This window comes from Scardinius erythrophthalmus (assembly GCF_964197995.2).
Source record: "Scardinius erythrophthalmus genome assembly, chromosome: 12".
NCBI classification, from domain to species: domain Eukaryota; kingdom Metazoa; phylum Chordata; class Actinopteri; order Cypriniformes; family Leuciscidae; genus Scardinius; species Scardinius erythrophthalmus.
Window position 1 is genome coordinate 16,377,015 of NC_138232.1, and position 22,768 is coordinate 16,399,782.

Here is a 22,768-nt window from a genome sequence, read left to right on the forward strand (position 1 = left end):
TTGTCACGTCACATGTATTGCAAAACGATCGTTAAAATAACGAAAACCCCAAATAAGTGTCCAATTACAGCATCTATTATGCCTACACTTTCCCATGTAGCCTAATTCATGTAAACAGTTCATTAAATTGATCATTATAAATAAAATTTCAATGTTGGTTGGAAGGTTTATGTCCCTATATGCTAGTTGTCAAAGTAGGCTACAGTTTGAGTATGGGAACCAGAAATAAAGAAGTTATTTCTTTTTCTATTTCTATATTTTCTTTTTCTTTTTTTCTTTTTCTTTTTTATAAAGAAGTAGATGTAGATGGTTTGTAGCTACTTGAATGTCCCAGTTAGCTTTCCTCATGCATTACTCTTGATGGCCATCTGCTGGTGAAAGGTCAAAAATACTTTTTGTAGGCCTACATTTAGTATGAAAAACTCGTGTTATTTTAGTATTTTTTAAGAAAAATGAAATTGATGTTTTATTTATCTTGTTAAAAATGTTTTTCATTTAATGTTTTGGCTAAAATGTAACTTACAATTTCTTGCAACTCACGTTTTTAAATTTGACATACCGGTACGAATAACAGAAGCCCTAAAACAAAAACACTTAATTTAGAATATTTTACAAAAAGATATAGATTTATTTACCGTGCAGACGGTTACCTGTGAAGCTCCCTTTTAAGCTGATCCAGATTTAGCCTCGTATTCACAAACTCCATCCGCAACACAATTACAAACCTGCGCGTTACTGATCTCAGATCGGCTTAAAATGGCATTCTTTAAGCTTGTCAGACAGCCATAGACTGCACGCAACACAATGTGGTAGTCCAAAATGATGCCGGAAAACTAATTTAGATTTTTATTCATGGTTTTGAAAAATACATATTTTCACAAACAAAAACAAAAATAAATCGTAGAATTCGGGCTGCGCTCATTCTTTAATCTCACACATTTTTTTCGACCGTATCATTTTGTTCAGGCAGTAGCAGGGAGTCTCAATCGTGGAAAAAGCGCCAAGTTCTACATCTACAGCAGGCGCGCGTAATAATGTCAAGTTGTTTATGTTTAAAACGAAACTGCGTACTTTGGATTGTCTTTTCCGAAAATGTAACGCATGAATAATAGGACTCATTAGGTAAGACCATTAAATGTACTTCTATTTCTTATTACGTAATTCTGAAGTAACGTTTCTCTTGCAGAAATTAACGTGCATGTTGTGTGGGCTGGGCCGCTACGGTTAGCCACACTGCTAGTTATATTATGTTCCTTCATACATATGAATTAATAATGATCACACTACGGATTTCAAAACAATATGACGCGAATATTAAACATTAAACGATTATATATAAATAAAAGTGTGATAGTTGGAGTTATTTATAGCAGATCAGCTTCAAGTATTTTATAAGGCACATCTGAGCCCAAGGTTCTCACGCGGTTCGTGGCTTGTCTTCAATATTTTTGAGTGAGTGCGTTACGTGTTTGACATTCGCTTTACTTTCTCTTTTATCTTCTTTAGTGAATGGTTAAAATGCCCGGGCTGCATAGTGAAGGTGGAGTGGTGGCTGCATCGGGCAGTCCTGTGAAGAAAAGCAAACTCTCTCTAAAGTTCTTCCAGAAGAAGGACACCAAACGAGCCCTGGACTTCTCAGAGCCCCCAGCAGAAGATAGCAGTGCCGCTGAACCAGAAGAGACTACTAAGTATGGCATGTTGTTATTACGCTATCAAATATGGATTATGTTGAAGTACCACATTATTTTTCCTAACTGTTCCCACTTTTCCGCCTCAAGTCATGACCAGGTTGTGCCAATGCCTTGCCCTTCATCTCCTCTTACTGGTGAGAAGCGCGAGAGCCTGGTGCCCTTTGTAGGGCTTAATAATTTGGGGAACACCTGCTATCTGAATAGCATCCTTCAGGTATGCAGTTCAGCTTACTTGCTTATGTTTTATTCATAACACTGTTCTTAAGGCAAGATACCACAGGTGAATATGGTTTAAAACAACAACAAAAACAGACTTATTGATCAGTATAGTTCTGCACATTGATTTATCACAGTACAATTAAAGGTATAGTTAACCCAAAAATGAAAATATTGTCATTATTTCCTAACCCTCATGTTGTTCCAAACTTCTGTTGAAGTTCTGTTCTTCTGTTGAAGACAAAAGAAGATATTTTCAAGACTGTTGGTATCCAGACAGTTGACAGTAGCCATTGACTTCTATGGAAGTCGTCTTTTTTTTTTTTTTTTTTTTTTTTTTTTTTTTTTTTTGCCTGTGGTATTTTGCCTTAAATATCTGCATATTAATATTATAGTAGTCTGGACAATTAAACTGGATTAATTAAACAGAGTGTACCCTTCTTACAAATTTCAGGTCTTACATTACTGTCCTGGTTTTAAAGAGGCCATCAGATCTTTGTGTCATTTGGCTAAGCTGAAAGACCAACAGCAAGAAGATGGTACCAAAAATGAGGTGGGTCTTAAAAAGAGGTGGGGGGTTGTTTTGAAATGTAAAAAAAAAAATCAGTCTTTAGTTGAGCAAAAAAGTATCAACACACTAAAGCCTGTAAAGCATTGACATAAATATCAGTAAATAACGGTAACTTAAATAATAAAATAGTTAAATATAAAAAAAAAGAGACGTGTCATATAGCCATATAGAGGGATGTGGGACACGAACAGGAAAAAGACCATCGATCTCTTTTCTGATATCTTCATGTTTTCTACTTGTTGTAAAAGGTCTGAAGAGCGAATTTTATCTTCCACAAGGGCAAGACATTTAGGCTGTGTTTGATTTTGCGCTGCAAGAGAAAGCGAAACTAAAAGAGTACAAATATAATAGGCCTAATTAAAAGGGAACCAAGGAAGAGATGTTTATAATCCCCTTAGAAAATGGTTGAGACGTGAGTGAAGATTTGGGAAAAGAAACAAGAGATTCCATGTCCAGTGGAATAACTAATGGAATATTGTTAAATTCGCTGATAATCGAGTGACCAGATCGCAAACCAGAATTCAAAGCTAAAATGTATGGGCTCACGCACAACTCTCTCATTCGTCATGAATCCAAATGTTTTCATGGCTGCGATGTAACATTTAATTGCTAACCTATTATTTCTTTTGTAAACAAACCTTTATGCTTCACTCGTGTCATAATATTCAGGTGCTACTCAGCCACCGCGGTGGTGCGGTTGTCAAGTTTACCGGCACAGCCTAAATTTAGAAACAAGATCTACATTTGTTACATTGATAAATGTACTAAATTAGCTAATTGGATACATGTACAGAATATATTAATATTGCTGCCTTGACTATAGTTGATTGCAGTTAACATTGCATGTTTGATGTTATCAGGGGGACTCTGGAGAGAATGCCCTACCTGTTCCCATGGAGCTTCTGGGCAGTTTCCACAGCCTCATCTCCTCTGTGGAACAGCTGCAATCCAGCTTCCTGCTTAACCCTGAAAAATACAGCGACGGAGAGCTTGCCACACCACCCCGCAAGCTACTTAACACGCTTAGGTAATGCCAGAGTGTCGTTCAACAACATTGAAAAGAGATTTAAACATCTCATTCAGGGTTTTTCCTGGGTCAAAATTGGTCTTCGGTGGTGGCTGACCGACATGGTCATCCACACACAGCAAAGAGTACCCTAGTACCCACATGATCCGCAAGCCCAATATTGACAATACATGTTAAATTTAAAATAAATACAAAGAAACAGTTTGTGATTTTTTTCTTAACCTATTTATTCAGGAAAAAACGATCACTGTCAGGCTAGATAGTAAAAGAAAGCGATTACAACTTATTTTATATCTATACCTTGACGTTTGTTTCTTTTGTTCCTCGTTGTTAATATTTGGTTGTTCATTCTTTTATTTTATTTATTTTGGGGGCCATTTTCTTCCAGACTGTGGCTGATAATTCAATTTTAAACCTCTTCCAAATTATATATAGACTGCAATTATCAGACACAGATATTACCTGTCACTCTCACTGTCATCCTTCCTTGCCCTCTTTGCAAAAAAAGCTGTGATTTTTCCACGACTGGCTTTCATTGTTTTGAAAGATGGTGGGCGATATGGCAAAAATATCATATCACGATTTTTTTCAGGGAAATCACGATTCACAATTTTATCACGATTCTTTTTATGTTGGTTTTACTATTTTGTGACTTAGCATTACAGCCAAACTAATGTCCATATTTTAAAAACAAAGCCTTAGGTAACAAAATAAAAAAATAAAAAAAGGCAGACAGGGGCGAAGATAAAAATATTTGTCATTATTTTCTTTGTTATTAAAAATTAAGATCAAAGATACACATTACACATACACAACTTAATATACAAATTAAAAAAAGGGTAGTATATTTAGTATAGTATAGTATAGTATATTTTTCTCCTATGGAAGTCAATGGGGACCAGCTACTGTTTGGATAGCCACATTTTTCAAAATATTAATATTAGAAAAATATTAGAAGGAAATTAATAGAGGATTGGAATAACATTAGAGTGCGTAAACTATGAGATAATTTTTATTTTTGGGTGAACTATCCCTTTAAGGACAAGCGGCAGCGTGTTTACTATAACTACTGTCTCTTTAAGAGTTGTGCGCGACGCGTCTACTATACACGCATTTGACAAGCAGATTTTCTCTCAATTTTCTCAAGTTTGCTTTCACTTTAGACATAACCGACTTTGTTTATGTAAACCTTGTGTGTATTTAACAGTATAAGCACAATAAGACTCGAAAGATAACTTAGTCAAGTATCCAGGCGCTGGTAGACAGGCTTTTAGTGCATGTGAGCTTCACATGTACGCGCTGAGGAACTCACACGTAACAGTGCATCAGCACGCGAATTAGCCTAAATGTTTAACCGACAAGGCATTAAAGCACATGCAAATTATGAACTGCAGTGTCCCGTTCCGTTCCGCTGCGTTAACATTTTATGTGAATATACGTCGCGTTGTTCAGTATGTTGGGACCATAGACTGTAAAAAAAAATACAGGGACAGAGGCGCCAGAACAGATATAATGCACGATTCTACGATATTTCTTTAAAAGCAGATCGTGGAGACATTATAATCATCCACGATCAAAAACCCTAAACCACTTCAAACTGGATAGATTTTTTGCGTTTATTTAAAGTTATGTCAGCTGCATGTGCAGAATGCTTGTCACAAGTTGTAAGAGAAGATAAGGCAACTTTTTTTTGACTGCAATTCACACCCAGTGCTAATTCAGCAAAAATATTCTCCGAATACACCACGTGAAACATGGATTCGGTCTTCCGACCTTTAGGATCAGTTGATTTTGATGCGAGGGAGAGAGCAAAGAAGACGGAGAGTGCGCGCGCGGGGGTGGGGTGCTGTGATCGTTCTCTCCGTCACTCCGTCAGTAGCCTGCTTCACTCACAAAACCCAATTACAGATCAAATAAGGCTTTGGCGGGACAAAAAATCGTTTTGGCGGCCGCCAAAAAATTTTCAATGTAGGAAAAACCCTGTCATTGAGTTTTTCTTGCCACGGTCACCTTGGCTTTAATGAGTTTCTAGACTAACCTGTTCGAGTTCTCCTCTACAGGCAGCTCAATCCAATGTATGAGGGTTACTTGCAACATGATGCACAGGAGGTACTGCAGTGCATCCTAGCAAGTATCCAGGAGGCCTGTGACACTATCAAAAAAGATCAAACAGACAACCAGAAGGAGAGCACAATGAGCAATGGAACGGGGGAGACCACGCACGAGGATGATGGGAGCTCAGACGGCCAGCTGAGTGGAAAGAGAAAGAGCGACACAGAAGCAGGCAACGCTAAGAAGAAGCCAAAATCTCAATGCAAGGCAAAGAAAAATGAGGAAAATATGCCTATGACCCGCTCTAAACGCAAGTCCTCCAGTGACATAACCACAGAGAGTTCGGAAACTAACCACAAGAATGGAGCAGAGGAGCAAGAGGAAAAAGAGCAAGAGAAGGACAGAGGGAGCACCACAGAGGAAGAGAAGAATGACAGTTCCCCCAAAGAGGTGGGAAAGAGGACAAGGAGAGGGAAGCTTGGCTGGTTGAAACCATCTGGGAAGCAGCCTAGCATCTTCTCGAAGTTCCGCAGCATGGGACGTATTACTTCACACATAGGAGGGAGAGGGGAAATCAAGAAGAAATCCGATTGTAGTGCCGAAGAGAAGCAGGAGAAGGATACATCTGAGAACGAGAGCAGAACTCAAGGTGTTAAACAGAGTCTGGGAAAGAGTGAAGGTAAATATCTTTGTCAAAGGTTTGTAATCAAATGATATCCTCTATCCAGATTTTTTTTAGAAACAGAAAATCTGTACTATTCACTGACAAGTGAATTGTCTCTACATTTGAGCTGGACATTTCACTTGAGAGAAATATGTTGATAATTTATAAACAGAAATTATAAAAAAAATTTGAAGAGCTGCAATGAAATGTAACTTTAGATATAGCACTTTATATATATAGTCCAGTCGTTTTAAGCCAAAATGGGGGTCAACTTTGAACAAATTGCAACAGAAGCAAACTCAACTGATTTTGTATCCTCAATGTCTTGAGTAAGGAAAAAAAGCCCCGAATAATCCCATTAGTGGAAAGTTTCAAAAAAGACCCAAATATAGCCTATTCATACGCCTATTCATTCTTTTTCTTAAAAAATGTTAACCTTTAGATATCACCATGAAAATTACTGAGTTGATTACTTGCATCAAAACAAACAAAAAATGTATAACAAGTTTTTTAAAATTGTTTGTTAACATGGACAAACGGTGCATAATCTAAATACGTAAGTGCTAATTTGCATAAATACCACAACAGGTCTAAACATTGCGTATAGCTAGGTGAAAATGTCTTGTTGAATCTTGTTGACAGTACATAACGGTAAAATACTTTATGTTAAGGTCTGAATGGAACACATTTAGGCTACCCATGAGCATGAATACATAGAGGCAGGAAGAAGTACTTTTTTTAAGATTTTTAAAAATTAAATTTAACTCATAATTTTTAAGAGATTGGGTTTGGGACTGGGTTCGTGGGACTGTTTCTGGGGGACGAGTCTGAGGGAAAAACAGGAGACAATGGTATGGAGAATGCAGAAGACAAAAGGTAGTTAAAATAAAAAGTGAATCCCCAGAAACAGTCCTACGGACCCAGCCCCAAACCCCATTTCTGCAATAATAATTAATAAAGGCTGGTTTCTAAAGTACTTCTTCCTGCCTCTATGTATTCATGCTCATGGGTAGCCTAAATGTGTTCCATTCAGACCTTAACATTAAGTATTTTACTGTTATGTGTCAACAAGATTCAACAAGACATTTTCACCTAGCTATACCCAATGTTTAGACCTGTTGTGGTATTTATGCAAATTAGCACTTACGTAATTAGATTATGCACCGTTTGTCCATGTTAACAAACAATTTCAAAAAACTTGTAATACATTTTAGTTGTATTTTAGTTTGTCTTGATGCAAGTAATCTGTTGCAATTTGTTCAACCTTTTTTCATAAAATGACTGGACTAATGTGTATAATGTATTTGTGATCAATAACTACAAGCATTGCTTTGTATGATTAGATCTATCAGGCCTGGATGTGCTGAAGTGGATGTTCCAGGGTCAGCTGGTGCTGCGGACACGCTGCCTGGAATGTGAGTGTTTCACAGAGAGGAGAGAGGACTTTCAAGATATCAGCGTACCTGTGCAAGAGGATGAGACCAGCTCCCCTGACTCCAGTTCTGAGAGTGAGTACACTGAAAGCATTTAAATCCATCTGTGTTTGTGTCCATCAGTCAACACTCCCTGATGACATTTCATATTTTAATAACTGTATACTTCCTTTTCAGTTTCTCCAGATCCCAAGCCTGAGCTGAAAACTCTCAAGTGGGCCATATCTCAATTTGCATCTGTTGAGCGGATTGTGGGTCAAGATAAATATTTCTGTGAGACCTGTCATCACTACACCGAAGCTGAGAGAAGTCTTCTGTTTGACAAAACACCAGAAGTCGTAACAATCCACCTGAAATGCTTTGCTGCCAATGGCTCCGAGTATGTACTCTTGTTTGATTTTAGAGCTTAATTCCTTTCTTTTAACTACTGAACAGTGAAGAGCTCCCATGAGTAATTTTTTAAAACTTTTTTTTGTTGCTGTTTCAGCATGTAAACATTTGGACTCAAGAAGCCATTCAAAAAGTGTCACCTTGTCCTTAATAGCTATGTTTCCATCCACCTATTTTTATGCGCATTTTGGGATATAGCATCAAAAACTGCTGGATGAAAACGCCAAGATGCGCATACAAGACTTGTGTGCTCGTTTGAGTCGGATAATTTTTTATCCAATAAGAAAACATGCACATAAACTGTTGGAAACACATTTAACAAATAAATTCCTTAATGCACATAAAAAATTAAAATAAATCATGGGACTTTGTGCGACGGGTCAGCATAACTGGACTAACCAGCGGAATAATCTTTTTGAAATGCTGTTTTGGTTGTTCTGAAATGTCATCTTGCGTTCGGAGGGAATTATACCAAACAAGTAACTTGTTGTATACAAACATTTGTATATACAGAAGCTTGTCCTACATTTCTTAGTTATTTGTAGCACCAGTTTATCAGGACGTGACTATTTTGTTATCTTTGACTCACTGGATGGAAACGGTGCTTTATTCATAAATGTTTTATGCAATATTCCAATTTTGCACACAAGTTAAATTCACAACTTTGGATGGAAACAGCTAATGATTGCATACAAGAAGAAAAAAATAAAATCAATGGGCATGAACAATGCAAACATTTTTATTGCCTTTTTTCGTTACACAGCAAAGAAAAGTCAGTAGACACTTAAAACAATCATTTTATTCAGTCTTGTTAAAGTTATCATCAATTAATTCTTCACTTTTTAACAGGATGGACCCTTATGCTGGCCTTTCCAAGGTGAACACACCTCTGCAGACCCCTCTCAAACTTTCACTGCACGAGTGGTGCACTCAACCTGATTCTCCTGACCAGAGCCATCACTACGAGCTCTTCGCCGTGGTCATGCACAGCGGAGTAACCATCAGCAGTGGTCACTACACCACTTACATCCGCATGATGGATCTCCATCGCACCAATCTCAGGCCTCAGTCTCAGGATGAAGAGCAAGACCGAGACACAGAGGAAGACCCCAAACAGAAGAAAGAGGAGGCACCTCAAACAGATTACGATGACGGTGAGGTGTCTTTCAGCTTGTCCGGCAGGAGCCGCAATGTGGCGAGAGCCAGCTCAACAAGCAGCATGTCCGGCAAAGCAGGAGGCAAGAGGAGCTCCGAGGGTGTTGGGCTTTTAGGGGGACAGAGGACCGTCACCAGTTATGAGCTCAGCAACGGCAAGCAAACCAATCCAGAGAAGGCTTCCAGCTTGGCCAGTCGTGCCACCGGTACTCTGCTTCAGAACACTGTGAAGAAAGAGACTGAGGAAGAGGGAGCCGATGCTATGGGCGACGAGACCCAGGTGAGTTTCGACCTCGCTCTGCGAAACCTTTTGGACTTTGAGGGAAAGTGGATGCTGTTCGATGATTCCGAAGTAAGACTCTTTGAAGAAGAGGACTTCCTCCGAGCCTGTTCTCCTGAGACGTGCTCCACCTCTACGCCCTACCTGCTGTTCTACAAGAGAGTCTCTCAGTGATCGGATATGGACACTCCTCACAGTTATGAAGTTTTACCGTTAAGACATGGACTATGAAAGTACATTTGCAGGTAAATGGAAAAGCAAGTCAGGATATGTTAATAGTTTATACGTACATTTGTGTAACAAGTGTCAATGTGAAACTTTCAAGGCTATGACATTTGTTGCCACTTTTTTTTTTTTCTCCTCTCTTTTACTGTTTTTGTACTTTGCTCTTTTCTCTTGTTCAGCGAGTCCATGTCATCTGCTTTTCAAATGCACCTTGGCACTTACAGTAGTGCATGTGACAGTTTTCCTGTACATTCAAGCATTCCCTTGAAGCTGTAATGAATAACACAAAAGGATTTTCTTGCGCACTGATATTTTATATATTTTTTTAAAGATTAATTATTCTGGCTTGTTTGGGGTTTGTCTCGAGTATGAATTCAAATTTTGACATTCCTCTTTTGGAGGCTATTATTAATCCTTAGTAGATTTTATGTTAGGCTCTTAATTTCTAAAATTGGAAGTCACAGGCAATGTTTAGTTCCCCCGCTGCAGTTATGATCTATTATTTGGCTATTTCCACACAGAGAATCAAATCTAAATCATAAAAGGTGGTTGACTTTGAAAGTACAGAGTATTGATTGCCTATAAATGACCACAGGGATAAAGTGACCTATTTTTCTATTTTTATAGTTTATCAGTCATACCTCAGTCCAGTCTAAGAAGCTTTTCTCCTTTTTTCCATGTTGTGAGCAGGCCTTGACATTACAGTTAGATCTCTATGAGCAATAAATAAACCATTTCATGGAGAATCTCTATTACTACATGGCATTCTGTTGTGTATTTGAGAAGGGAGGGGGAAATTAAAATATTTTCTATTACTGGTTATGTAGATTCTTATTTACCACATTAAAACACCAGTATATAAAATTGTCTTTTGGTGCAGTTTCTTTAACACAACGACACTGGAATGGCTATTAGAGTTGTTTATTTAGTAAAATATTTAAAGTAAACAAAAGGTACATAAAACTACATAATGCTGAAAAAAATTCATCACTTTTTTGCTTTTTCCATAAGGATTAAATAAACTCTTAAATTGTACCGTGACTATTAAAAATACACTGGGATGAAGTAAAAAAACTTAAATTAAAAAAAGTGCACACAGGAATTGAATATAGGTTTGACACATTGTATGCTAAATTCACCATCAGTTCTTATGATCATGTAACAGGCCATTTTGTAAACAAATACAAAATTAGAATGATGTACCAAACGCCTTAACACTTAACTTTTTTTCTTTTACTTTATGGCAAAAACACTGATGTGGTGAGGAAGATTGATATATACAAATAAATAAAATTGCATGTTCTTTTTATTTCTTCAGTCTTCACACGTCTAGCTTGCGAAGGCTCATTCTGCTAAAAGAGTCTCTGAAAGAAAAAGAAAAGCTTAATGTTATGAAAGAAGAGAAGAGTAAAACGATTTCACGAGGAATCAAAAGTTATATTAATGGTAACAAAACATCCTTTCAAACAACTTGGCTACCTTGTCAAGCCGTCCTTTTGCTGCTTGTTAAAGTGGAAAAAAGAGGTTAAATGCATTCAAAACACCCACAGCTTTCTGGACAATCATGTCATCGCGTATGATTAACCAACTATTGACCGGGTGTATGTGGCCTGAAGAAAGATGCGCATTAACATTTCACTAAATAGAACTGGGTATAGAGTTCATTTCCTGATTGTAATTTGATTTTGATTCACAGTAACTGAATTCATATTAATTTCACAATATTTGATGTACAAGCTCCCACCGTTATTCATTCAAACAACATAGTTTGGTAAACCAAGTTTCTGCAGAAAGCTAGTTTATCAGCTGCAATATACATTCTTAACAGCTTTTGACATCATTTGTATTGTCTGACCTGTGTGAGTTGACCTGTAACACAGGTTTGTAGAGTTGTGGGATCTTCCTGTTAATGAGAGGCTGCAGAGCTTCTTTCAGTCTGTGATAGTTCCTCTCCAGCTCTCTCTGATACTCTTTCTGGTCTGGACCAATCAGACTCTTATTTTTGCGAAGGGAATCTTCACACCTGGGGAGGTTATTGAAGGTTGATTATAGGCGATTTCAAGTTCTAATTGTATTATCACCATTTAACAATTAAAATAATGCATGGGTCTTATCATCGTCCATATAACCATACACGGACTGCAATTATCCAGCTATTTTTAGGATAATAGTTCAGTTGAATGGCATCATCTATAGTATAGTATGCAAACATCATCCAATTTACATACTATGCTGTATTTCTTGATTGATGTGATACAAAAAAAAGTTTAATTACAGTGTATACATGTCTTCAATATACTGAAATGGGGTCAGTAGTTGGACTACTGCAGTCCATGTAAATGTAGTGTTAGAGCATCTGCAATCAAACCTCTTAGTAAAGTCTTTGAAGCACAGTCGTAGTTTATTATGGTGCCGGTAGAGTTTAGGATCGCTTGGGATCTCGGACAGAAACACCTGGGCCACCTCAAGAGGACCCTGAAGAGAAAAACAATACGTTGGTTAGAAATATTCAAATTAATTTCTCACTTGACCCCTGACCATCACAAAGTTTGCACTGATACTTGGCTGTGCAATAATGGACATTAGATACAAACGACTGAAAAACTATTATTATTCATTTATAATTAATTTGTCGTGTATATATTTTTTTAAGTTCATGGACATCAGGTTCCAAACTAATATAAATATGAAATAAAATGAGATCTGAAGTCTTTCATTCTTAAAGTATTGAAGTTACTACATTCATCAAATAGTTAGCACTGCTACATAGTAATGCAATATATTACAAATTCTGGAGGTTGAATTTCCAGCAATTAACTGAATAGTTATTTATACTGTTACTGTATCATAAACCCCTCGTTTCACAGACAAGGCTTAAAATAGTCCCAGACTAAAATGCATGCTTGAGCTGTTTTAACTGAAAGCAACTAGCACTTGCATATCTTAAAATATGTCAGAGCCACTGTTTTATCTCAAGATGCTCATCAGTAATGTTTTCTTTTTCCTAAGGGACATTTATAAAAGCTACATAAGTGTCCTAATTAAACTAAGGCCTAATCCTGGCTTAATCTAAGCCCTTTCTGTGAAACCAGGCCCAAATTGCACAAATGAATCCAGAAAATAATGACAGTGATATTGCATATGTACTACTTAGTGAATAGGCCCAAGGAGTCACCTGGTTAACAGTGGTGCCAACAGACCCCTGCAGAACCATCTGCAGCATTTTGGCATCAGATGGGTCCTGATGAGTGGCAAAGGCCAGTTCCTGTGTCTTCTTCTGCATGTCCTCAATGGCTACTTCAATGGGTGTGGAGATGATCTGAAAAGCAAATATTAATGTCTTAAAATCTTTCCTTAATGTACACAGTAACCTTTTTGTTCAAAATTAGCCAAATTTAAATAACGAGTCAATACATCATCAATCTTTCTTCCAAAGCGTGTTTTTGTCTTACCCTGATTCACTATGGTAAGCCTGTTATAAGTGTTTATATTTTAGACCTGACGGGATGTTTTTTTGTTAGCCTGGTCCTACCAGACTGTCGTACATTTCATTTGTACAGAGAGTCTGGCCACTCTCTATTGACAAGCGGTAACTTCCTTGAAGGCGGGTGCTCTGTTGATGTTTAAAACTATTGGATCTGTCCAGAGCCGCTCTGGATCTGCCATGACCAATCGCTAATGTTTGGTCGTGACGTAACCCTACAACTCAAAATAGCGCACAACCTCAATGTCATCGTTCTCAGCCACTCCCTCTGTTCGCTGATTGGACCGGTCGGAGAAAACCCACAAATATACCGCAAACCCAGATGGAGTGCTGAAGGAAAATGAAAATTGAGCGGAAGTACGTAGGAGGGCGGAGCCAGGCCATTTTTCTGCGGGAAATATGTGCAAATACGTCATTCACCCATGCGTGTCTTGTCATATCCATAAATACAGAAAAATTGCTTAGTTCACATACATTGTTGTGACAAAAAAAAGGTTGATATGGAGCATGCTAAATCTTGAACCTCAGGGGAAATGACCTGTTTAAAAAAAAAGCCAAACAGAGGATGTTGTGGCAAATTCAAAGTCTTACTTGGCTCAAGGCTCAAAGAAGTTTCTCAGAGTCGAAGTTCCAGGTCAGAAGAATTAACTTTATTGTACAAACAATAAAGGAGAAGCCGGCTGGCCATCCGGACATCTGAGGTTACAACATCCAGCACTCATTTTTATACCTTTTTCATATCAAGTCTCCAATGGATACCCTAAAATCTATCTCTTCCCCTCTGTCACGCCTGGTGACCTAGACACAGTTAGACATGTCTTCTCTATTGGTCAAACCTCACATAATGGTGCTCTGTTTCATACAGTATTTTGACACTTTGCATTTCTTATGCATACTGGGTATTTTCCATTCTCTCATCCTTTTCAGACCTATTTTTCATGCTTGTCATTTTCATTGCTTCATACTTAGACATGAATCAAGGGAAAATTCTCCAACAATGAGAGCCTGCTGGCAAAAAGAGAATTCGACAGCGCAAGTAATAAAACAAGAATCAACATTGGCTTGGCTTTTCATAGATGGTGAGAAGTAAGGGATTCAAAATGTTGTAAAAAAAAAGATTTTTTTATTACTCAACAGGTGAGTAAGGCATTTTGTTGAAATAAATTGCCATATTTAGCCCTTTAACAGAGTTCACTGTGAAGCATTACCTATTGTGAAGGGTCATTTCATTATGGTTGTTGTAGACCTGCGCTGGAATTTATTTTAAAGGAAGTACAGTGTCTATTAATGGGTACAGTAACGTCTTCAGCTAGTCAGCTTGAGATCCTTTCCATCTAAACTGGTTATATCTCTAATGCCTTGTAGAGAAAGTTTTATGAGCAGTAGGATAACTTTATTCATCAGCAGAGTCACGCAGAGCCGAAACACAACCAAAACAATGTTTTCATATAATTTCAGTCTAGCATGAATCCCTATAGAAGCTTTCACAAAGCATGCGTGTTTGACTTACCTCCTCTTTGTGGATGATGTTGATGCGGGTCTTGATGTAAGGGAAAGCGTGGGAGGTGGTGAGGATGGTCTTTCGTTTAAACTGTTCATGCAGGTCACCGTGAGCTCTTCCATCGAGTGTGAATGGCGTGCAGTACACGAAGCGCCGCAGGTTGTAGTTCTTATCAAAGTAAGTGATGCGGTCCTTCATTTCATAAGTGTCAAAATATGGTTCAACATAAGTAATCTGAATAAAGGCCTGTGATGGAGAAAAGAGATATTATTCTCTGTGCAAAGTATTATCGTTTGATTTCCATACACACATTTTGCACCATAACGCAGCACAAAAACACACCTTATTTGGGTCCAGTTTGCACTTGTCGACTGGATTGGAATCTTTAATGACTTCCACTTGATCCTCACCAAACCTTTCACCATAGAAACTCTGAGAATTAAGACAATAACGGTCAAATCACTCATCTACTAAAACATGTGAAACAGAAAATGCACCCATGCAAACAATTCCAGTGTCTTGTACCTCAAGTCGATGTGAGATTTCTGCTAGCTTGGTGATGGCTGGCTCTTTGTATACAAACTCCTGCTCATCCAAGTCACCAAATTTAGAACCGTAAAATCCAACTCTGAAATAGGTGCCAAACATTCGCTTTCCATCCTGAAACAAACAAATGTGTCAGTTACTAATTTGCTGTCAGTTGAAGTTACCATTTCAAAATGCTAGATAACATGGAAATATAAAGTCTGTTGATACTCATGTTGATGTGCATGGCTTTACTAAAACAGTTACTTATAAAAGAAAGTTAAAGTGCAATGAGGCAAACACATTTTCTCTTGGCAGCAAGTTATCAACAGCAATGGAAACATTGTTTACATAACCTGCATTCAACTCTAGAAATGATTATGCAGTCATATAACAGAGAAATATAGGAAAACACAGACACTAATACAGTATCGTTATAGTACAAACATCGACCATATTTGAGGATATTTTGCGACCTCCAAGAAAGAGAAGTAAAAGGTTAGCTTCTATCCCCTTTTACTTTCACTACTAAGTGGTCGTGTGTTATGACAGATGTTTTTTTTTTATTATTATTATTATTATTATTATTTTACAAATATTGCATAGTTTCTCAATTTTACACAACCATTCAAATGTTCGAGGTCAGAGAGGTTTTTTTAAAAGAAATTCATGCTTTTATTCAGCAAGGATGCATTAAATTGATCAAAATTGACAGTAAAGGCATTGTCATCTTATTAAAAGATGTCTATATCATGTTTCTTAATCCCAAAATCAGCATATTAGAATGATTTTTTAAGGCTGACACGTGACACTGAAGACTGCGGAAAATTCAGCTTTGCTATTACAGGAATAAGGTAAATAATAAAATATGTTAAATAGAAAACAGTTATTTTAAATTGAAACAATATTACCGTTTTTACTGTATTTTCAATTAAATAAACACAGCCTTGGTGAGCATAAGAGACTTCTTTCAAAAACATAAAAAAGCTTGCCAACCCCAAACTTTTGAACAGTATGTATGCATTATCTATTTGATCTTTTTAGGAAGTAGTAGCTGAGAAGAAAGTGAGATATCCATATCAGACACAAAATCTAGCAAAAATACATGAGAGTTTGAGCCAAGCTTGTGGATAGTGGTGCAAGCAGCAGTTCAAAACAAAGTGGGACCTTTCTCTGACAACTGTATAAGCAAAGGTGGACATAACAGGAGGAAGACCAGAGAAAACCTCATGTCCTTAAACAGTAAGTAAGCAACTGTACTCCGAAGAACAGAAAGAATGGAACAAAAGAGAACATTTAGGTTGTAGCAAGCTCCTCATGAGAAAGTAAACGTGCTGCTGTAGCCTAATACGCAACACCAGACTGAAATAGTTATGACAATAGAAATAGAATGGCAGAATTAGTGTACTTGAGTAACAGGGTAGGCCATAATAGGACAGAAAGAAAAGAAAAGTAATGGTGTTTGTATTTGTACAAAGCCGGGAACATGTCTGAGTGCTCTACATACAGGAAGTGAAGTATCAATAAGGTGCAGAAAAGGGCTGAACCAAAGCAGACCAAACATACAGCCAATGCTCAGATTGTGCTAATAAAACAATAGAACAAAGGGCCTGAATAGACTTTGGTCAGCGTCTAGCAAGACATGAAATTCCAATGTTCATTTGTGTAATATATCCCATATATTAGAAGTTCCTGAAGAAGTAACACAATAAAAATACTACCATAACTACGTTATTTGGTTCTAAATGGAAACATTAGTTAAAGAGAGTTATAGTAGGCATTTTAAAATTAGCCAACATAATGTATAAACAAACAAGTAATAAAACTGTGTGGATGATGGATGTTCCAATTCTGTAGAAATCTGAAGTTTTGGGGTGCAGATTCTGTGTGTGTCTGAGATGGTTCAGCCCATCTCTGGTTCATTGTGATCGTCATAAAAGCTACAGAAATAAACCCTCAAACTATGAACTTACCACAAGACACAATAATTAAAGTGGGAAGAGGAGGGGTCAGCAACCAGGGGAATAAAAAAGGAGAGAACAGAACATATTTTAATCAGGAAACCAAGAAACTCTTTGAAAGCTAAACAAAACACGAACACACAAAACAAACAGCAATACTACCAAATCCATATTTTACAAAGAAACACACACACACACAAACACAAACACACAAAGACTAAAACCCAACAATAAACATGCAATGAGGAAGAAGCAGGCAGTGAAAAGTTCACTAAAGGGTTCTTATTAAGTAGACATTCCTGGTGTAATGCTGCAAATATGAAGGTTTTGTTGACTCGCTGCCATGCAAATAAACAAGTGAGATTAATACTAGTATACAAACATATTGGTGTAAATGAGAACTCAGGGGTCGATTTAGTTCGCAATGAAACAAAAGCTCATATAAAGAGAAGGTCACTTGGATGTCACTTTCAACACATGAATATAGATGTTTTAAACTGATGATCACCAGTACGTGTCCCTTTAGAAGAAGAAAAACGCATAATTTACCAAGATACCAAAAATGTTCGGATATTTTCTAAGAAGCTTCTGTCCCTAATTCATGCTATTCTTCATTTGTTAAAGACATACCCCAAAGTTGATAATCATGTCACTGTTAACCCACCCTCATGTCATTCCAAACCTGTATGACGTTCTTTCTTCCGTGGAACACTAAAGATGATTTGTTGAAGATAATACTGGTTGCTATTTTCCATATAAAGCACAACAGTGCCCGCCCACTTTTTCAGCAACCATGGTTTCCGGTTATAAGCCCTGAACTAAACCAACCAGCAACAAGTTGTATTGCATTACAGGAATCCAGCTGTTAAACACAATTAGTTCTTAAAATAAGTCAATATAATGTGACCTGATGACTTCAACAAAAGCAAATGCCATCCATTTGCAACCTCAGAGTTCACAGTAGGTTTGTCTTTAAAGTTTTATAGGTTATCATTAACAAATCAATTTTCCTATGGAGAAAATGAATGGGATTGTACATCTGGAAGCTGATTGTTACACTCTAATGGAGATAAATGTCTGTTGATGTTGCTGTCATACTCCAGATTGGGGGGGGGGGCACACACTATTAAATTTGTCATAAAAGTGATTCTATTACAAGTCTTCTGAAGTCACACAAACAATCCAAAAGCAAAAAAATAATAATAATAATAATTTTTGCGATGAATCATTTGATCCAGTTCACACAATATACAGTACATGGACTTCTTAAAGAATCTGACTCTTTAAGTTCAAGTTAAACTCATTGACTCGATGATCCGGTCTTAAATTTGGGCTACGTCTGAAAGCTTAGGTGGCTGACTTGTTGCCTCACTGCCCTGTCAGGGAATGACTTTGCAGGCAGCACTGGTGCACAAACATACCTCATGAAACTGATATCGGAAAGGATTCTGAGGCGCTGTAACGGTTTAATGATCTACAGCACAATAAAAGCAAGCTTTGGTGATAAGCAAATATTTAATTACTAAAATAGTAATTTCTTACTAGAAATGGCATCAAAAGTGGAAAATGTTGGTCAAAAACATACATTTACATAAAAACTGACCACCAAACGCAACTTTTAGACGCCATCTTTATTTTTTTAGCTTAACTGTCACAGAATGGAACCAACAGGATTGTGGTCAAAAGGCAGGTAAGGATACATCTATGCTGCCTTCAAAATTCAATCAGATGAAGGTATCTCAGGAGACAGGAAGTGAAGCTTTGATTCGGAAGTGCTTTGGTGCCTTGATGCTTTCCTAGCTTGGAATGCATCCCCCGAAGGTAGCGTTTTTAAGCTTTCGAAGCTTTCATGGTCTGTTTGTCTCAAAAAGCCATTTTATAAATTCAGAAAACTTGGAATATAGAGTATGAGTCATATTGACCACTTTCATGGTTCTTTTGTGTCCTATTTAAAGTCTGATAGCTCCAACTCCAGTTGCATGAAGAAACCAGTATATTATTCAGAATATCTCCTTTTATGTTTCAGCGAACAAATAAAGTCATACAGGTTCGGGATGACATGAGGGTGAGAAAATTATGACAGAATTTTCATTTCTGGGCAAACCGATCCTTCAAGGTTATCTACATGCCTCGCATAAATCGAACCCTGTGCTTTTGAGAGACATAAGACATAGATGGCAATGCTGATGAGAGAGAGGATGAGGAAGTGAAATGAGGCATTCGTGAATAAATCTGTTATTAGTGTTCACAGTGGCTCCCATGCATGGCCTGTCAAATTTGACAATGTTAACATCGCTTTTTCCTTAAAAAAAGAGAGGAGAGATAGGAAGATGAGAAGAGGGATGCTGCTGCCCACACACCACTGACAGCAGTCCCATGGAAAGAGAGATGGAGGGATGGACGAAGAAATGAAAACGTCCATAAACATGTTAATGGGTCAAATTCAAAGCATAGAGAGTCATGATAAACGCCCACAGCTTGCACGTAAGGGCCAAGCATTAACCATGAAGTTTAGCACCTACCTCCCAGCCTGTGCTCTGTATAACAGAGAGAATACAGCACAAATCAACATACACAGGTCACAATCACCCCCTTTAAAAGACCAGACTCACTGCAAAGCATTGTGGGAAACAATCGTTTTTTGAAAAATCATACACTACTGTTCAAAAGTTTGGACAAAGTAGGATTTTTTCCCAAACTTTTGAAAAGTAGCATATTTGTTAGACTGTATCTGCCATGCATGACTATTCATCCATTTATACCGGACAGAATAATATAAAAACTTTTTTTTTTAAAGAAAAAACAGTGTCTTGGGAGGTTCCCAGGGATTTTCTATACAGACGCTAAGGTGCATGTAGTGTTTTTTAGCATGTTGCTATGCAGTTTCTAGGTTATTCTGTGTAGTTGCCAGGTCAAAAGGGTCACCCCATTCCTCTATAATATTCTGGTCACTTCTTTCAATCTATGTCTTTGGGATGTTTTTTGTATAAACTTCAAGTGTTGACTGCTCACAAAAGTTTATAACACACTTCTCATCAACCAGCCGCGCAATCTGAGGTATCATTTACATCGATAGCACAGAAAGAGTAGTTGTTCAAATCATTAACCCTATGTACAGTATGAGCAAGGCCAATTCACACCAACGATGAAAACTATAACTATGACGTTTTAACAAGCGTTCAAATTCTAAGAGAATAGCAAAGTCCACACCACAACTATAACATCACAGGAACAATAACGTTGGAATCACTTTCAAAGTATTTTTGCCGCTGAATGATGAAACATTAACAGCTAGTCAGAGTCCATCTGACTTGAAAGAGCTTGAACAATTAAAGCGGAAGATGACATAAGTACAGCGCGCGATTATAATAAACAGAACATTATCGTCAGTTGGTGTGGACCCTAATATAGTTATCGTTATAGTTCTCATTCTTAGTGTGAATACTACTCATAATGCCCAGGAAAACTCACTGAAAAGAGTCCACATGCTCACTGTCACTCTGATGTAGAAGAGATAAACAGAGACATGCAGTCTTGATAATGCAAAGTCTCTTTCACGTGTCACACATAAATCACGTCTGTGTGTATACACAAGCAAAATATTGCCAAGTTAGACATCTGGCAGATGCTTTGTACTACTAGGCCAAAAATACAAAGTCCTGTTGTCTTAAGGGGATTTCGCACCGGGTAGTTCTAGGAACTAGACACAAGGGTTGTTCCTCGAGAACTAATAGATCCCCTAGGAACATTTTCCTGGTTGCCTTCTCACCACCAGTAGGAACTCTGAAGTGACGTAAGCATCGCTTGTTGTACCTTTATGAGAACGCCAACCAGAGCCTGAGCACATAGTGCTCGCATTCTTCGTGTTCATTAGTTTAAGATGTCTAATGTGTTATTAGATAGAACTGTAATACAAAGAAAGTAGACAGTATATGAAAAAGTATTAGCGTTTGCCGAGTGCTTGACCCTACTCTGAAGTAGGAGCTAAATTAGTTCCTCCAAAAGGAGTTCTTAGAACTAAAATCGTTCCTAGTTCCTGTGGTGCGAACACGGCAAAAAACGGGTACTTCCGCCAATAGTTTTAGGAACTGTGAAAAGGTTCCTCCGGTGCGAAATCCCCTTTAAACTGATACACAGCATGCATCAAGAGGCTAACAGTCTTTATTTTAGGATTCAAAACAATGAAAACTCCCTTTTTAAAGCATTTACCTGATGCACAATTTTGCCAAAGGCTTCCTGAAGTTTACCATGAATAGTGGCTAGCTTCTTGGCATCCCTGTTGGCCTCGTGAATAGGAATGAGCACTTTGTAGACTTCGTTCACTGCTTCGTACATACCAGCCTGGAGACAAATAAATGATAAAAGTGGCTGATGCCCGATATAAAACAATATGATGTAATACAGTTAAATGATTGCATATTAGATTGCTGAAGTTAATATTTTTTTTAATTTGCACAATATATACTCAAAGTATTTGGGAAAAAATTGGTATTTTTATTAGGCATGAGATATACGGGTAAGGTTAGGGTGGGTTTTGTGGTATGGTCAAAAGATTAATTTAAATATTAGTACATAGTAAGTTAATACACACAAAAAAAGTGGGACCAAAAATTATAAATTATCAGTAAAAATCAGAACATGTATTTACAAAAACAATGCATTATAATAAATTATTATCTACCAAAATGTAAATATGATACTAAACACTTTTTTTATTTAACAAGTTAAATATTATTATACATATGAATCAATGAAACAAATAGAAATGTAGCCAAAATCATGATAAGAGGTCTTTTAAACAACATAGTAAACATCTCACCATAGAAAAGGAGGCTGCAGCTTGTTCCAGCAACCCAACTAAGCCTGCCTCAGTGAAGTACTTCCCAGAGCAGATACCCTCCTCATCCGGGGACACTACATCATCTGACACAGCAGATTCTTCCAGCACATTAGAGGACATGTTCTGTGGTGTGAGAAAGCCTTATTAATATATTACAATCAAAAAGCAAATGACTGATGCATCATTATCTTTGTCACATGGTGCAGCAGGAACCTGAAATGTGACACAGCCCACAGGCAGGTACTTGCGGTCCTCCAGCATGCTGAGGTACTCTGCCACCAGGGCGGCGCTGTGTACTAAGCATTGGGCTGCCTCTGCATGGTTATTCCTCTCTGAGTGCTTCCCTGCCATATTTTGCAGCCAAGTCAGTCGTAGGTCTGGGGATGTCTGGTAGCCCTTAGCAATCCTACATAAGTGAAAGGAGAAATTTGTCTAGATAAATACTGGAATAAATTGTGATTTATTTATTTTTTTGCATGTTTCTGCAATTGAAGCTATATCATGAAAACTGCATGATTTTATTCTAGAAAATTACAAGAATGTGTTTTCCTATACACAAACATCCAAAAGTTGTTTTATTTTTGAAAGAATAAACTTAAAAAAAAAAAACTTTTGAAGAGTAATGTATAGTTTATTAATAATTAAAAAAAATGCAAATCAATACTGACAGTAATAGTTTGTAGTTAATAATATATATATATATATATTTATTATATAAAATCTATTTTAAAAACAATTTTTCATGCTAGATTA

At 37.4% G+C, this 22,768-nt stretch overlaps 3 protein-coding genes across 8 annotated transcripts in view; 1 reads left to right on the forward strand and 2 right to left on the reverse strand.

The window, feature by feature from the left end:
* Positions 1-1,460, reverse strand: part of kank4 (KN motif and ankyrin repeat domains 4) — a 57,726-nt gene extending 56,266 nt beyond the window's left edge. Inside the window, exon 1 of the mRNA XM_081381046.1 lies at positions 636-1,460. The gene's annotated coding sequence lies outside the window, so the exon portion shown is untranslated. The remainder of the gene's footprint in view (positions 1-635) is intronic.
* On the forward strand, positions 969-10,616 carry usp1 (ubiquitin specific peptidase 1). The gene is made up of 9 exons (XM_081381047.1): positions 969-1,122; positions 1,507-1,688; positions 1,779-1,905; positions 2,362-2,460; positions 3,339-3,505; positions 5,566-6,236; positions 7,565-7,729; positions 7,832-8,033; positions 8,894-10,616. Exons 2-9 carry the CDS (start codon positions 1,510-1,512, stop codon positions 9,651-9,653), a joined length of 2,370 nt encoding a protein of 789 aa, XP_081237173.1. The 5' UTR covers positions 969-1,122; positions 1,507-1,509; the 3' UTR covers positions 9,654-10,616.
* The window catches only part of dock7 (dedicator of cytokinesis 7), a 44,395-nt gene continuing 32,236 nt past the window's right edge, over positions 10,610-22,768 (reverse strand). For 3 of the 6 annotated variants that reach the window (XM_081381042.1, XM_081381040.1, XM_081381038.1), the window contains 11 exons: positions 22,229-22,421; positions 21,995-22,138; positions 21,385-21,516; positions 19,698-19,712; positions 15,215-15,340; positions 15,032-15,121; positions 14,699-14,935; positions 12,880-13,023; positions 12,073-12,179; positions 11,560-11,727; positions 10,610-11,068 (listed from right to left, as the gene is read on the reverse strand). In XM_081381042.1, the coding sequence (XP_081237168.1) occupies positions 11,026-11,068; positions 11,560-11,727; positions 12,073-12,179; positions 12,880-13,023; positions 14,699-14,935; positions 15,032-15,121; positions 15,215-15,340; positions 19,698-19,712; positions 21,385-21,516; positions 21,995-22,138; positions 22,229-22,421 (1,399 nt within the window). In that variant the 3' untranslated portion in view covers positions 10,610-11,025. Of the gene's footprint in view, positions 11,069-11,559; positions 11,728-12,072; positions 12,180-12,879; positions 13,024-14,698; positions 14,936-15,031; positions 15,122-15,214; positions 15,350-19,697; positions 19,713-21,384; positions 21,517-21,994; positions 22,139-22,228; positions 22,422-22,768 lie in introns of all 6 variants that reach the window. The other 3 variants (XM_081381041.1, XM_081381039.1, XM_081381043.1) reach the window with 2 other exon arrangements.